The sequence below is a fragment of the Delphinapterus leucas genome, chromosome 7 (assembly GCF_059928025.1).
Source record: "Delphinapterus leucas isolate spDelLeu-1000000601 "Yukka" chromosome 7, BTC_Dleu_Yukka2, whole genome shotgun sequence".
Taxonomy (NCBI): Eukaryota; Metazoa; Chordata; class Mammalia; order Artiodactyla; family Monodontidae; genus Delphinapterus; species Delphinapterus leucas.
In genome coordinates this window covers 85,789,113-85,806,251 of record NC_143135.1, presented here as the reverse complement: position 1 = coordinate 85,806,251, position 17,139 = coordinate 85,789,113, and the positions used below count along the sequence as shown (strand labels likewise).

The window sequence follows — 17,139 nt, the reverse complement described above, 5'->3', positions numbered from 1 at the left end:
CTCAAAAGTCAATGCTATTTTCCTTTCCTAAGTATTTTCTCAGCCAAGTTAAATATCTACAGTTCCTCTGCAACCATTCTTAATACCTCATGGCTCCAAAGTCCTCTAACCATTTTGTCCACTGATGTGGCATACAGGGAAAAGAGGTTTGGAGGATAGAGATTTACCTGTTATATAACTTGTGCGTTTTAGACAAATCACTTAACCTCTCTGATGCTCAGGCTCCTCATCTGATGAAAGAAAATAAAAACTATCAGGTAAAACACGGTGCCAATAGGAAGGTACCCTCAAAAGAAACTAAAAATGAATGAAAATAAGATAGTGTTCTAAGGGTCAAATGACAAAAATCAACATAAAATAAATCAGAACAGAGCTATACAAACATGCCTATTTAGTATCATTGAAAATTATTAGATTGAACCATGTGAAAGTTCTGTTTTTGTCAATGAAAGATTATCAGATATCAGTAATTTTCAAAGATTCAACCGATATTTAACCTCTCCAGCGCTCAATTTTCCTCATGTGCAGAACTTGGAGAACATTACTTACACATCATTGATTTGTTGAGAACATTACATTATATGATCTAGTGCAGATAAAGACTTGAGTCACTGAGTGGGGCTCCCTGAATCTAATAGGCTATATGAAAATAAACAGGAAAATTCATAGACCACCATTTGTCATCTCCAACCTCACCAACCACCTCCAGTTCCTACGAATACAACAGTAATTCCTATCCACCACCTTATTGGGAAGGCTAGTAGTGAGAAGCTAACCAACAGAGGTATGCCATGTGAAAGCATTCCAGGAACTGGAAAACCAATGCGGACCTTAGCCACTGTTGTTACAGGTAACATCTGGCAGAATGCTAACTCTGGACATTCCCTGTGGAAATACTCTCTAATTGCTCTTCTGGCCACCTGTTCATTTATCCTGGAAATAGAGACTCTTTCAGCCAACTGATCATGCATACTAGAATGTTACAGGCACTATTCTGCATCTGTGCACTTAATATATCAGCAGTTTCAAAAGGCATTCTGATGTGAACTTAAAATCTGTAACAACAAATCTCTTGCTGAGAGACTCTTCTGAGTTTAGAATCCCTGAAACTGTTCTATAATGACAGATAAGAGGGCCACAGGGAGTTCTAAAATTGGGATTGGAAGTACCTTCAGGGGCTTCCCTGGTGGCACGGTGGGAAGAGAATCCACCTGCCAATGCAGGGGAAATGGGTTCGAGCCCTGGTCCAGGAAGATCCCACATGCCGCAGAGCAACTAAGCCTGTGCGCCACAACTACTAAGCCTGCACTCTAGAGCCCAAGAGCCACAACTACTGAACCCGTGTGCCACAACTACTTAAGCCCGTGCATCTAGAGCCCATGCTCCACAACAAGAGAAGCCACAGCAATGAGAAGCCTGCGCACCTCAACGAAGAGCAGCCCCCACTCGCCACAACTAGAAGAAAGCCCATGCACAGCAATGAAGGCCCAATGCATCCAAAAATAAATGAAATAAAATAAATAAAACATTAAAAAAAAAAGAAGAAGAAGTACCTGCAATTTTTTTAAAGCTCTGACCCATTCAGGCCCTCTGGTTTCCACCAGGATCTGCACTTTCAAACCATGACTCATTAAGCTCTCAGTGGAGACAAAGGCCTAAGGTACAAGAAGTCAAATTTTTAAAATACATGCATTAAAACTTTAGAAAATATCTGTGTGGCAACAGACAACTAGCATAGATTGACCAAAATCAGCCAGTCTCTTTTCCTTTTAATCAGAATTAAAATGATGTACATAGTAATGAATCTTCTAGAAACTTTATGTCCTTTCTTGATTTAGAGTTATTCCTTGAAATAAGCAAAACTATTTGCCCTAAACCTCTGGCTCAGTAACAACCTTTTATTGATTAACTTTAGTTGTGCTAATTTTACATGCATTACCTCACTTAACCCTCAAACAGTCCTATGAAATAGGTACTATTATTGACTTCATTTTAGAAATGGGGAATAAGTTCATTAAGTTGCCAAAGAATTCAAACCCGGGCATTCTGATTCCAGGCCCAGCCCTCTTTACCACTCTGCTCTACTGCCTTCAATAAAGGAACTGAACTTAAGTACTGTACAATACTTTATTAATTTAGGCCCATTGCTTTCACATTGATAGCTTTTTTTAAAAGTCCAGCTGAAATTAACTGTTTAGCTATTAAGTAAGGCTGGATTTCTTAGGATGTTAAAAAAGTTAGAGCTACTAAACAAAGGAAACCATCTTCAAGCACCTTCAAATATCTCAGAGTACCTATTCTTAAATCCACTAACAGTCTTATAGACAGCTCTCTGCTACAGAACATGTTGTGTGCCTCCTCTGATCCCTCTCCAAGTAGAATCAACACAATTATGAGCTTTTGAGTGTCTTGACAGGCCTCAGAAGTTCTCTCATTCAAACTCCTATGTTGGGTAGGAGTTCCTAGCTTCATTGAGAATGGTGTCTGAAAGTGAAGGATACACCACCTTCCTCTTATGAGAGAACTCATTTCATTTCTCAACAGTTCTAATTGTCATGAAGTTCTTCCACAGGCAACCTTCAACACATACAGTATTTTTTAAAATTTCTTTTTCAAAAGCCATGTCATCTTCAATTAATCAACAATTTGCTGCACTTCCTGTGGATGTAAAACATGAGGACTTTTTCTACTGCTGTGAAAACACAGTATATCACCTAAATCAATACCCCTTCTGACTCTTAGCAATCTTGCAGATTAAATAGAATGTACCCTTCTTCAGGAAGTCAGGCAAGCACACCTACTAACTGTGGACAGCTAAAACATTTAACAGAAATAGACCCTTTGGAGTTATTTGAATGAAATACAGCTCAGGTACTGTTTGATCCAATTTAGTTCAATACCCAGAAAAATAAAAGATTAATAAAGTAACTTATTTGGGATTGGTGCTGTATAATCTGTTTTGATAAAACTATACTGACAACTAACCTTTCTTATGAGTCAGCTTTGTATCATGGACAAAATATTTAAGTGAATGTTGTACGTCAAACAAAATGCACAGGCAGTGTAGACGTCAGAGGGTATTAAGTCTGAATTCCCCTTCCTGGCCCATCAATCATTTAACCTCTTTGGAAACAGGTTTTATGAAAGGAATTTGAAATTCTTTATAAAGGAAAAAGAGAAGCATATCCAAACCACAAAAGAATTTGTCCCAAAAAGGACGTGTTCTCTGGTAAATAAAAGTTTTCATGGTTGGAACACCCAGGACAATGTTATAAGACAAAGAAAACCATAGACTTGGAGGGAAAAAAATAGTTCTATAATGGTTCACTCCTATATAAAGGGGATATTCAGTCAGTCAGGAGGATAAAAACATATCTCTCTGAACTATCAGGTACTTCAAGTCTAGAGATCTAAAGCTGAAGTGAAAAGGAAGAAGGGAAAAGAGACTGTAAGTTTTGTTCCATGGGGATTGAAACAACACACACTAATCCCTGACAAATACCATGCTATTCAGGAACAGCGTGTCAAGTTTTCCTCAAATTTAACCTTCTGACAGTTCATTGTCTACCTATTTAGAAGAACAATACACCATGGCTCAATTTTCCAATCAAAAAAATGGCCACTTAGTCCAAACTTAAATACCAACACAATGCTAACACAAGATGACGAGGCAAAATCTCACGGTAACCTTGCAGTGATACATGAAACAGTTAAAGAACTGCATAAATCCTCAGGATGATTTCACTATGAATTACGCCCATGATGTTTACCCTACAAACATGTACTCACAGAATTCATTCTAGGCCTCCTTCTGAGCAGTGGCTCCTGGTCTTAAATCACAATATAGGTCATATTTAATGAGGGCAATTCCTAGTTTTCAGAGCCTTTACAGTATGGGGATAGAAGGGACGGGAGAGTGAGAGACTGAATGGGAAGGAGAATGAGAGAGAAAGAGAAACGGGTAAGAGAGTTGATAGGAGAAATTAGCATCCATATACTTTAGATGAACAACACACCGGTATTTGCACCAGAAAACACTGCTGAAGGGAAATACTGTCAAGTATTTCCACAAATTCAAACACACACACCCTACTAAGACACCACTGAGTACAATTAACTTAGAAGTTCCTCTAAAAGAAACTGAATGGTAATAGTGCCAAAAATAACAGAAGTCAGTTGAGAAACTAGCACACTGAACCAAAATGGACTCATATTTTTGCCATCTAAACAAGTTTGTTTTACAAACCGAAGCTGTCTAAACCTGGGGAGAATATTATCTCAAAGTATCCCTGGTTTTGTGCAACTCAAATACTTTTTAGAGGCTACACCCCCATCCCTCTACCCCCTACGCTAACTTATGTAAGTGCTAATTTTAAGGAAATTAAACCTTAAGGTATGTTTTCTTAAGTGTCTTATGCTTATACCAATTTGCTTTTTTCTGAAAGAGCTGAACACAGTGAAGAAACTTCTTATTTTATAGACACTAAAATAGAAAACAATGATCTTAAAGGATATTCAGTGCAAATAACCACTTAATGGAAAATCAATTATGTAAAATTAAGTTGATTTTGATTACAATTAATCATCAATCTTTTATATATTTGTGATTTATCTTGTGGGTATTCAGAGGAACATTTGACAAGATGAGTTTTCAAGAACACATTGTGCAAAAGTAAGAATCAAGATAACTGCAAAATAGTTACCTCATAGCACAAGTTCAGAATGTTGCAATAGATGTACTTTAGTAAACCACTACTATTACTCCAATCATTTGTTAACTCATAAAATTTCTTAGTACTTCACTGAAACTCCGTTTTATATAAACAGGGGGAGACCTATCATCAAAGCTCAACTTTTTTTCTTTAATTACTGGGACTAGTAAGGAGGAGGATGAAGCGGGGATGTAGGCAAGTGGATGGATAGTGCAGGGAAAACTGAAATTTATTTTAAATTCTAGAATAGTGGAGGGGAAAGATTTCCTCCCCTCAGTGCTAAAGTGACGAGTAGAGTATCCTGGAAAGGAAAGGGGAGAGATGAAACAAAATGTGGCATGACTTTACAACTCATATTTTCTACCAGCAGGAGTTTGTTTCCAGAGTCCAAAGCCCCCTTAGAGCTCAGGATGCCCTTTCACGTACGTTAGGGTAAAGGCATCTTTGAGTTATAATGAAGGAGACCTGGGTTTGCCAAAGACAGCCTTAGGTTTGCCCAGGGCCAGCTGTCCAGGTGCAGTTATTCGTTCCACTTATTTTCACTCTCTAAAGTATCCTGTTTGTATGGTACTTTATATGGTCACCATCATCAACCCCAGTGTATGACATTTTTTCTATGGAAAAAACATGCTCCAGCTTACAACTGAACTTGGAGACATAAAGTGTACCATCAGAGATTTAATAATTCCTATTTGGCTCAATAACACTGCTTTCTAGGTGCCCTCCCAACCTTATTTTGTTTTGTTTTACTGTTTTTCTTCTAAAATGACCTTGAAATATCCCCAAAGTTACTGTGCCTTCCAATAAATCGCATGCTATAATTATGCTACATCATGTTTTATAAGTGTAACAGTGAAAATAAGTAACTTCATTAAAGAGTTACTATTTCATTCACTCATTAAATATTGAGTGCCTACTATTTGCTGGGTACACTAGTCTAGGCACTGGTGATACACTGGTCATGGAGTTTGCATTCTAGCTGGAATAAGACAAGAAACAACAGTATCTTTTTTTTGGCCGTGCCACGTGGCATGCAGGATCTTAGTTCCCCAACCAGGGATCGAACCTGCGCCCCCTGCAGTGGAGGCACAGAGTCTTAACCACTGGACGGCGTGGGAAGTCCCAATGAGTATATTTTTACGTACTGTCTGGTAGAGGGAAGTCTCTGGAGAAAATTAAATCAGAGTAAGAGAGAGCAGGGTGGAAGGAGATGAAAGGAGTAAGGAAGCAAATCACATAGCTATCTGAGGTACAAAGGGCAAAGTACATAATCAGCTGATTTGAGGAAAAATAAGGAGGGCCTGATGTTAAAGGAGTTAGCGGCAAAACAGTGGAAGATAAGATCAGAGAGGGAGCTGAGAGCTAGATCATATATGTAGGACTTTGTAGTTCTGATTATGAATAAGATAGGGAAGCCCTCTGCGGGTTGGGTTCTGAACAGGGAGTGATATAATGTGACTTACTTTTTTTTTTTTTTAACTGAGAAGAATTTATTTATTTATTTATTTATTTTTTAGGCCACGCATGCGGGATCTTAGTTCCCTGACCAGGGATCGAACCCGTGTCCCCTGCATTGGGAGCACCGAGTCTTAACCAGTGGACTACCAGGGAAGTCCCTGTGACTTACTTTTAAAGGCTCATTCTGACTACTATATTAAGAATAAACTGAGGTGGGGGAGAGAGGGCAGGGAGGGTAAAAGAAGGGAGACAACTAGACTACTTAGAATGCTATCACAATTAACAATCCATGCTAGAGATGATGGTGACTTGGATCAAAGTGATAGTAGTGAGGGTGTTAAAAAGTGGTTGGGGTCTGGATTTACTAAGAAAGTTTCCATTTTTAAACTATTTTAGATTTACAGAAAATTTTCTAACACAGTACAGAGTTCCCATATAATCCTCATCCAGGTTTCCCCAATTGTTAACATCTTGTGGTATATTTGTCACAACTAAGAAACCAACACCGGCATATTACTATTAACTAAACTCTAGACTTAATTACTATTAACTAAACTTATTAGACTGTACCAATTTTCCTGGATCTATTTTTCAGGTAAAGTCAACAAGATTTACTGACGAATTGTGATGGAGTATAAAAATGAGAAATCGAGGATGTCTCTAAGGTTTCACCTGAGCAACTGGAAGGAAGGAGTTGTCATTTCCTGGGATGAGGAAGACCGTGGGAAGAACAAATTTGGGAGAAAAAAATCTGAAGTTTGAATTTGTCTATGTTCAGTTTGAGACTCCCACTAAAAATCCAAGTGAAGATTTCCAATACGCAGTTGATTATATGAACAGAGGTTTCAAGGAAGAGTAACATATTAGTTTGAGAGAGATTTTAAAAACAGAATTGCAGGAACTTGATGCTTAATTGCATATAATGCGTAGAAAAAGCTAAAAATGCTTCCCAGGTTTCTAGGCAAGAAAAAAAACAGGTAAGTGGGGGCTTGCCTGGTGGCGCAGTGGTTGAGAGTCCGCCTGACGATTCAGGGGACACGGGTTCATGCCCCGGTCTGGGAAGATCCCACATGCCGCGGAGCGGCTGGGCCTGTGAGCCATGGCCGCTGAGCCTGCGCGTCCGGAGCCTGTGCTCTACAACGGGAGAGGCCACAACAGTGAGAGGCCCAGGTACCGCAAAAAAAAAACAAAACAGGTAAATGATGATAGAGAAGTTTTTCAATTTTAGCCTTCTCTTAATTAATATCCACATTTTACCATAATTCTCTATAATGAAGCTAAAAACTCTGAACTGTCAAAATGTCAGTAATAACCTTTCAACCATTTTACATAAAGTATTATTTTTAAAAAACAGTATATCATACTTCTCTTGGTAAAAGAAAAATTCTTTTGGCAAATTATGGATCAAAAAAGGACAAAAGTGAAATTTTGAAGTTTACCTGTATACAAATATACTTAAGCATTCTTTCGTTTCAGACTAATATTGATAATCTGCAGTCTGTTCAGAGTGAAATTTGGAGCAAGACTTACTTTTTTGTGTGTGTGTGTGTGTGTGGTATGCGGGCCTCTCACTGTTGTGGCCTCTCCCATTGCGGAGCACAGGCTCCGGACGCACAGGCTCAGCGGCCATGGCTCACGGGCCCAGCTGCTCCACAGCATGTGGGATCTTCGTGGACTGGGGCACAAAACCGTGTCCCCTGCATTGGCAGGCGGACTCTCAACCACTGCGCCACCAGGGAAGTCCAACACTTACTTTTTTAATGACTTTCAGAGGGGTAAGGAATCCAAATAAATAAGATGTTAATGAAAGTTTATCAATAAAAATACAGATTAATCTATAACAAAAAGGAAGCATTCAGGAATATCTGTAACAATTCACAATTAGCAAAAGACCTGCTGACATGTCTTATTCCAAATGATATGTTTCTGAAGTTTAAATATCAGTATTTCTAGATTTGAACATTAAACAGTGAAAAATGCCTTCTCAATGCAGTTCCCTCCAAAGAGAAAATGAACAATGAAAACTATCATAGGCCATGACAGAGCATAATGGCAATTTTATACCCTGCCCTTGCTGGGTAAATGGGCTGGAATTTTACAATATAACCAAAAACTATCTTACAAAAGACAAAATCAGAGTTAAGGATGTATGCATATGACTTTCTACATAAAAATAAATTCTTCAAGCAATTATTTGGGTTTTCCTTTAATTCTGCATCTGACCCCTCCCCTTCATTTCCATCACTGTCATTTCCTCTTGCCCAGATATTTGAAAAGGCCTGTTAGCTATAAGCTTTTTCTCCTACTCACTGATCTAGCAGTCAGAAAAACTGAGCTTAATTCCTAACTGTGGCTTTAAACTTGAGAGAGGGCCTTACCTCTTTAAGCCTCAGTTTCTTCATCTGCATAAAGGCGATAAATATCTCTTCTTATCTACTTCTCAAGGTTATTAATGGGAACAAGTTAAATAACGGATGTGAAAGTTACTTATAAACTGTAAGGAGCTCTGTTAGGGTATGATCTTCATATTCCTGACGCAAAGACATAATCATATTATCACCTTGACACAAATTCTTCAAGGACTTTATGTTGTTGCCCATGAGAGATAAGTTCCTTGGCCTGGCACTAAAGAACACCTGCAATCTAACCACAATATATCCCTCTGGCTTTACGTCCTCATAATATAATCTACTTTCAAGTCACATTACACCAGTGTTGATCAGATGGCACATCTTAACTCATTAGTGAACCAGGAAGTCACTGAGTGGACTGTGACTATAATTTTTTAAAAGGAAACAATAGAAAATTCTGTGTATGACACATAGAAAGTATTGTTTTGTGAAATTTATCTTTCAATGTTGTTTATACACGTTATTAGGAAGAATGTAAAACGTGTTTCTTACTCTAGGGTCTAGACAAAAAAAGTGTGGAAAACCCTATAGTGAGCTACTCACTCTTCCACAACCATAACTTCATGATCTTCAATCATCTAGTCTTGCACCCAGACTGCCCTTCTACCTAAACTTTCTGGGTCTTTTTTCCTTATCTGAAAAATGGAGGTAACACAAACAGCCATCTCACAGTGCTACTACGAGCAACAGATCAAAGTCCCTTGTTAAAAGGTATTGAGATGAGGTACCAAGAGCTTTTCTCTGCCCTTTCTTCTTTCCTGACTGTAAAGCCCAATGACAAGGTAAATAAGTAATGTCAGTAGGCTTAAACACTGGAGGCAAAAGAAAAATGAACCCAGTGAATACCAAGTTGTAATATCTATAAAATGAGGAGTTTCCTATTGCCTTGGGTCCCAAGCTACTATTCATATGAAAGAGGCCTTTAAGTCAAACCATATATGAAGGGCTGCCTGAAGACAGAATGTAACAATATTTCCTTGATGTCTGAGGGCAAAAATTACAACCATCAGTACTGTACCAGAGTGGTGCCTTCTGGGTCTACTAAGATTCCTGAGGACTCTGTCCCAATACTACTGTGCTTTCAATAATGAGGTCTGTTTTATTAATAATTTTGCTATACATTTTCCTTATCTCATTTGACTGATGATAGAGGACTGGCCTTAAACAAACTACCTGTTCTAATTTGCTGTTTATCCTCTGTAGCCTCATAACCCACCATATCATATCTATCAGGACTGTGACTAAAATGCAAATCAATGTGTAATGGCTGCAGACCTTCCCTGGAGGCAGACTGCATGTGCTCAGTGCCCAGATGTTGTGACTTCTACGTTGACTGGTCAGAGACTTTTGTTCACTTCCTGGTTCTTGACTCTAGTCGTCAGTTTTCAAATAAGTAAGGTATTGTATCAAGGATGAATTAGATTTCAATTTTTTAAAATTAATTATGTGCTTAAATTTATACTTCACCTCCTAAGAAGAATCAAATCAAAGTTCCAAATTTCTACTCACAATACTCAATATATGTATATACAAAACTACTAAAACATGAGCTGACACATAAACACACATCCCTACATCTGCTCACAACTCTTCATGGCTCTCTACCACCCACTAATAAAGTGCACTCTACTTATTATAACATTCAAGGCCCTCTATTTCCAACCCCAACTTGTACTGCTCCACTTTGAGAACCTCTACCCCTCAGAAAAAATTCTGCTGCTAATAACTTGTAACTTAATTCTCCCTTGCTTCTTTTTGATGCCAACTGGGTACATTCAACCCCACTTATTGTCAATATGATAGTTCTATGGTCCATTACAATTAAAGGACTTTCAGGAAGACTTATTTGATTTATGCTTCAAGGCTTGACTCAAATGGCCCCCTTTCTTGCAATCCTCTCTTTTTTGAATTCTACAAGTAAAAAATAATCTCTCCAACTTCTGAATTGTTTGTACCTTGTATCATTCATGGGTGGTGCTGCTACTACAATTATGTCCATTATTTTATCTCTTTTACTAGATCTGCCTTCTAGAACAGAAGTTAAATGTAAGAATTTAGACTCAGATAGTCATTTACTGAATGTGAGTCCTTGGACAAATTTATTCAATTTCTCTAAGCCTCCGGTCCCTCCTATCAAATTGTGTTGAGAATACCTACATGTGAGTAGTACTAAATAAAATGCCTTAGCATAGTGTACAGTACATAAGAGTTTAATACTGGTAGCTATTAAAAATGGCTCTCTGTTACAGATCTTTGTACTTCCTAAAGCAGTAAGTACCTGATACCACCTTGGGTACCAAGTTTTGGTAACCTTAGGGTAATCTTTGACTCATCTCTACCAGCCTCCTCAGGCCCAATCAGTTATCGTTCTTTGATACCTATATTTCTTGAATACCTTGAATAAAATGTCCTTTCCTCACTAGCCTTCCTAGCCCTCCAATCCAACCACACAATGCAAACAAAACTAATCTTGGTAAGATCACAGTGACATTCTAATTACCAAATGGTGTGTGTTTTCAGATCTCATCCTAGTTTATCTCTCCATAGCATTTAGCACTCTTGACTAGGTCCTACTTTAAATTCTCTCTTCATACTTCCTAAACCAATATACCAACTTTCCTTCCTCTCCTATCTTTCTGATAGTATCTTCTCAATTGTCCTAACTGCTTTTCATCTGTCTGCCCCTTAAATGTTGCTGTTCCCCAGGATTTGTGACCTGGCTCTTGCTCCGTCATCCACTCTCTGGAGTCAGACCATCTATAGTTTGGAATCTTGAATCGCTGTAGACAAAGAGGTGTACAACCCTCTATGCTAAAATTTCTTCATCTGTTAAATGGGCATAATAATATTGTTACCTATAACTTCAAGGGCTGAAATTTGTACACTAAACTAAAATTTTAAAAATCCATGGAAAATACTTACAATAGTATCTGACACATAGAAAGCACCATATAAACGTTTTTTTCCCCCTTTGTCTTCAACCATTATATATGTAGACAATTCACAAAACTTCTCTATCATAGCATTCATTATATTGTGCTAACTACAAATTTCTTCCATTAGATTTATAGTTCCTCAAGAGCAGGTTAATTCTATCTTGGAGTTATGAAGGCTAATACATAGTAGGCACTCAAGAAATGTGCGTAGAATAAGTGCATAACTCTTTCTAGGATCATCCTACTGCTTATGTTGGACCCCTCCTTGAATCTTCAGTGCATACCCCACATTCCTGAATCAGCCCAGATCTTTAACTAAGCATTTGGGATCGCCTATTATCTACCAACTTTCTCCAGCTCTAGCTCCTGTTACTCCTCTTGCATACCAGTAAAAACTGATAGACCCTCCAAAATCAGATGCTTCCCCAAAGCCCCCAAAATGCCAGTCAAATCTTTTAAACTGGAATGGTTATGGTCTCTTGCTGTATTTCTAACACTGGTGACCATACTACACAGAATAGACAACACACCTGCAAGTAATACTTGGGAAGGTTAGAAAGGATCTAAAAATGATAGAAAATATTTTATCAGCTCTTGAATAAAAAAGGAAATCAGAAGTAGTAGCTGAAAGGGGCCATACAGAACATCTAGTCCAAGACACTTTGAGCCAGTTGAGAAATTTGCTCAAGGCCACACAGTGATCCATTGGCAGCATAGAAATCAGGCTCCCAGGCCACTAGATCCTCTAGGTCAGCATGAGTTCCACCTAACAAACCAGGTCCACTTTATACCAGTGTGGTCACTCGTAGGACTCTCCTTCCCCCAACACTAAGCTGAAAAAAGCAGGACTTACATGTTTACATGCCATGGAGAGGCCAAATACTGGTGGGTCCTTGTCTTTTACAAGGCTCTAGGCGATATTTCTCTCATACTCTCATTCCCTTACACCCAGCATTGGTTCAAAGGTTATTCATAAGGTTTCAGGGCAAGAATAAAAGGAGATCTTTCTCTGATGCCAACCTGCATACAATCAAACATGCCAAGGGAGCATTACACTGCTCATGCCAGGTTACAAATTGACTCAAGAGACTGAGCTTGCATTTAACCAATTATTTCTAGTAGAACGACATTCTACCATAGTGACATAAGCAAAACCAGAAAGTGGAAAAGGCTTATTATTAGCACCTGAGGGTTGTAAGCAAGTAAAGGTGCATATCTGGATTTAGACCACTGGCTCTTAATAGGGTGGTGGTAGTATCTTAATTATATACACATATACTGCATGAATACATGCAAATAAACCCTCTTCCCCAGAGATTCTGATGGGAGGAAGGTGAGGAGGGAAGAAGCTAGATATGTGCATTCTGAGACATCTTTCAGTAATCTGGATTCAACACACTCCAGTCCTGATTTAACCACCGGTTTAGGTCCTGGGTAGTTCAGAATTTAGGCAGAAGTGTGTCTAAAAAGGCAACATATAGTAACATTAGAGTGATTCATAGCTCACCAAACCCTTACACATTTATTATCTTCACAAGAGGTTGACAACGCAGACAACATCACTGCTGTTCTTCTACAGAAGAGGAACTGAGGCTCAGGGGAAAGATGATTGCCATGGATTCCAAAGCTTACTAGCAAGAACTGAACCTGGCTCTTCTATTTCCAAATCTCATGCTCTTTTGGGAGAGCTCTAACCACCTGGCAGTTAATGATAAAAGCTGACCTTAAACCCCAAATCTATAATCTAACATTACTGATGAATTTACAGTGCAGACTACAGTATCAGTCAATCTTAACTTTTTCTTTTACTTAGAGATGACTCAGTATTTTTCTTCCTTCTTTCACTTTCTGTTATCCTCAAAGGAACACCACAAAAATACCATGTAACAGCTGTATGGAGAAGGGCAAAAATCTTAGGGTTGGATGTATGCCAGGAGGCAGCAATCAACAGCAGTTGTGTTTACAATTTAGATAAGACTCATGTTAAAAGCAATTCAATGATGGCTGAAGCTCTCCGACAATATACTTTCTACTTTTCAAAAAAAGCTGCACTAATATAAATAAATGGTTAAGATTGAGAGTATATATCATTCCCAACTGAACGAAATGAGATGACTTTACAAAATCAAAATCAAATGTGTCTGTAGTAAAGGGAAAAACTGATGTACACAGCTGAAAATCAAGATAAGTAAAATAAAACAATTGTTCTTAATTCTAGCAGTGATTATCTTACAGTTCAAAGACAGACAAGCAATATGTTTCTTGATACTGGAACTTTTGGATCATGCATTCACTATTTCTGCAGCATTTTCCAAGCTTAACAATTGAGATGGAATTGCAAGAAATTTACTCCCTCAAGTAAAGATAAAATGAGGCTATATTAACAAAAAGAGTCTATTTCCTCCTCATTAACACTGTAAACTCTTACTACTGGACCAGGTACATGACAGATGTTCAGCAAGTACCTGTCAAATTGATGTTTATCTGCAGGTAGCAAAAGGAAAGAAGTAAATACTTAATTCACATAAGACATGCATGGATAATCAGAGTCTAGGGCAAGAACGAGGTAACCTAAATGAAAAAAGCCTACTCATGGGAAGATAATCACTTCTTTGATTAGGATCCTTCAAGTTCTGAGTATTTCTCAATTTCTGTGTCAGTTATTATTTCAATGTGTGAAGTTACAGTAATTACACATAGGGACCATTCATACTAATGTCTGTTTCATTACCCTTGTGTTCCCTATTCTAAATAAAGTCCAATTCAATAGCTCTCACTACCATCTCAGAGGGTATGAACAGTAGAAACCTATACAACATTCTAAAACCACCTCATAAATTTAGTGTAGAAACCAGAAAATTCACTGGCGTAGAAAGGTTTCAAATCTCTGAGCAGCACAATGATTACTGTGCCCCTTTTAGAAAATATGCATTTTATTTTTTAATTTGCATGAGAACTAAAAGAACACTGATTTTCTCATTTGGGAGAAAGTGTATATTAAGTTTTGGGGGTAAAATATCATACTTCTCAGAACAAGGGGATTTTTAAAAGAAATGTGCATTTGAGGAATATAAATTATTTTCTTTCATAGCTTTCATAAAACATGGATGACCCTAGGGACTAAGGTTCTTAATACTTCTAGAGTTACAAGAGTTATCTATAATACCCTGTATATTCCTAAATCCAAAAATTAAAACATCTAGGTTAAAAATATATATAGAAATCCAGTCTACCACTTCACTTTTTAAAAGAACCTTTTTTAAATTGAAGTATGACATAAATTCAGGAATGTGCAGAAATCATAAGCATACAGCTTGATGAATTTTCACAGAGAACACCCCCAAGAATCCACCACACAAAATAAGAAATCAGAACACTCCCAAGTTCTCTAGAAACCTGCCCCCATGCTCATTTCCAGCAACAACCCCTATTTTCCCCCAAGGGTAATCCCACCACCCTCTTATCCCAAACGTTAGTTTTACTTAAAAAAAGAAAACCAAAACAACTTTATGTAAATAGAATATTATAGTATTTACTCTTTTGTGTCTGGCTTCTTTCACTCAATATGTGAAATCTGTCCTTATTATTGCGTGTAGCAATAATTCTTTCAAAACTATATACAGTTGATCCTTGAACAACACAGGTTTGAACTATGTGGGTCCACTTATATGTGAATTTTTTTCAATGAATACATACACAGTACTACATGATCGTGGTTAGTTGAATCTATAGACGAGGTACTACAAACACAGAGGGTCAACTGTGAAATTATACTTGCATTTTCCACTGCATGAGGGTTGGCACCCCTAACTCCCATGACATTCAAGGGTCAACTGTAATATTTAATTGTATTAAACACAAAACTTATCCATTCTACACTTTGAGTTATTTCCAAATCTGATGATTATAAATAGTGTTGCTTTATGAACATCTTTTGGTAAACATGTAGGCATTTCTCTTGGGTATATACCTAGGAGAGGAAGTGGGGGACACAGGGTAGATATACATTCAGCTTAGTAGACATCACCAAACATTTTTCCCAAGTAGTTAAACTGCTAAAAAGGAAAAGTAAAGCTTACAGAATTATAGTGATTTTGTACCAAAATATACAGTGAGTTAGGAAAAGAAACAGAGATAAATTCAAGGTCTCTTAATGTAATATTACTCCCTTCTGAACATTGCAGATAATGCTCAAGGCAATCAGGCTGAGAAGATATATTAATGTAAAATCTGAAGGAAAGAAAAAGAATGAACTCCTAAATAATACCAAAAGACCTCTGCATATCAGGTCCTGATACAGAAACCTGAGTTGTTTTTTTTTAACCTACTAATTAGGTACATGACCTTAACCAAGTCACCTACCTAGCTTCTCCACAGTAAAGCTTTTCAACTGTCAGATAACTATAATGGCTTCTACTTATTACATAAATTGATTAATCAAGTGTGATAATCTTGATAAAAGTACTTTGAAAAGGATAAATGCTATGTGACATTACAGAAAATTTACACCAACACAGTCTATAAACAACAAATTCTGGAGTTCTCATCAAGTAAAGAATCTTTGAACCCTATAATATATATCAATAATAGTTAATAGGCAAAGGAAAAAATATTCCTGTATAAAATATTGCAGACATCTGGCTACATCTTTACCGAAAGCGAGAAAATACAGCAAACAGGAAATCATTTAATGTTGCTGATAATAACTGCAATAATAAGAGTAATAAAATCAGCTAAACAGAGTTCTATAGTTATAACACATTTCATATATAATTTTTTAGAGGATTGAAAAAAAAGATGTCAGTGAGAAAAATAAGTCTTCTCAACAAAATTTCTGGTATATTTGATTACCTACAGGAACAAATTCTTCTAGCCACTAACTTTTCTCTTTAGAACACTGGCTTATGGTGCTCTCCAACAGAAGTTATTATAACTTAAAGAAGGGGCGATACTCAACGCGCCTTATGCCAGGCACCAGAAAAGGCCCTCACAAGGGCCATATCTCTTGCGCCTGTGGCCACCGGCTTCCCTGCACATTTGGAGCCATCCTGTGATCCAAGCAGTCATACCACCCCTGTCCTCACTGGGGCACACCCAACAGCTCCAGGGCAGCCTCAGAACCAGACTCTGTGGGTGAACCACATGCAGAGGTTGGGATAAAACCACAGCTGAACCCCAGGGATGAGGTGACTAAGGAAGAAGATCAAAAATCTTTCCGTCAGCTGTACAAGCTGCAGATTAAGTCCCACGATCAGCTAGGTAGACCCTGCATCTATGGTATATATGAGTAGACAATGAGTGTCCCCACAAATGAAAACGGTCTAGCTCTGGCAGCTGTGGACTTTGGGGCCAAGCACACGCAGGAACTGGGCCAGATCAGAGTCTGAGTGGTTCCCACAGGGCCCACAGTAGGTCCAGAGACTGGCCCAGAGGCAAAACGAGGGCCTCTTGGGGAGGCAGAGGTGGGCTGTGGCTCACGGTGTGTGCAAAGACACTTACCCCAGGGAAACAATTACTACTATTAATTTTATTATGTTTTGATTCATTCTGTTGTTGGTTCTGGCTGTTTTTTTTTGTTTTCTTTTCTTTACCTTATTTGTTTGTTGTTGTTGTTTTTTTTTT

At 38.0% G+C, this 17,139-nt stretch overlaps 1 protein-coding gene across 3 annotated transcripts in view; it reads right to left on the bottom strand.

The window, feature by feature from the left end:
• The window catches only part of DDX10 (DEAD-box helicase 10), a 287,937-nt gene that overhangs the window by 67,315 nt on the left and 203,483 nt on the right, over nt 1-17,139 (bottom strand). For 2 of the 3 annotated variants that reach the window (XM_089915515.1, XM_022561609.3), the window contains exon 17: nt 1,554-1,655. The exons of the other annotated variant lie outside the window; for it this stretch is intronic. In XM_089915515.1, the coding sequence (XP_089771641.1) occupies nt 1,554-1,655 (102 nt within the window). The remainder of the gene's footprint in view (nt 1-1,553; nt 1,656-17,139) is intronic. 3 annotated transcript variants of the gene reach the window in all.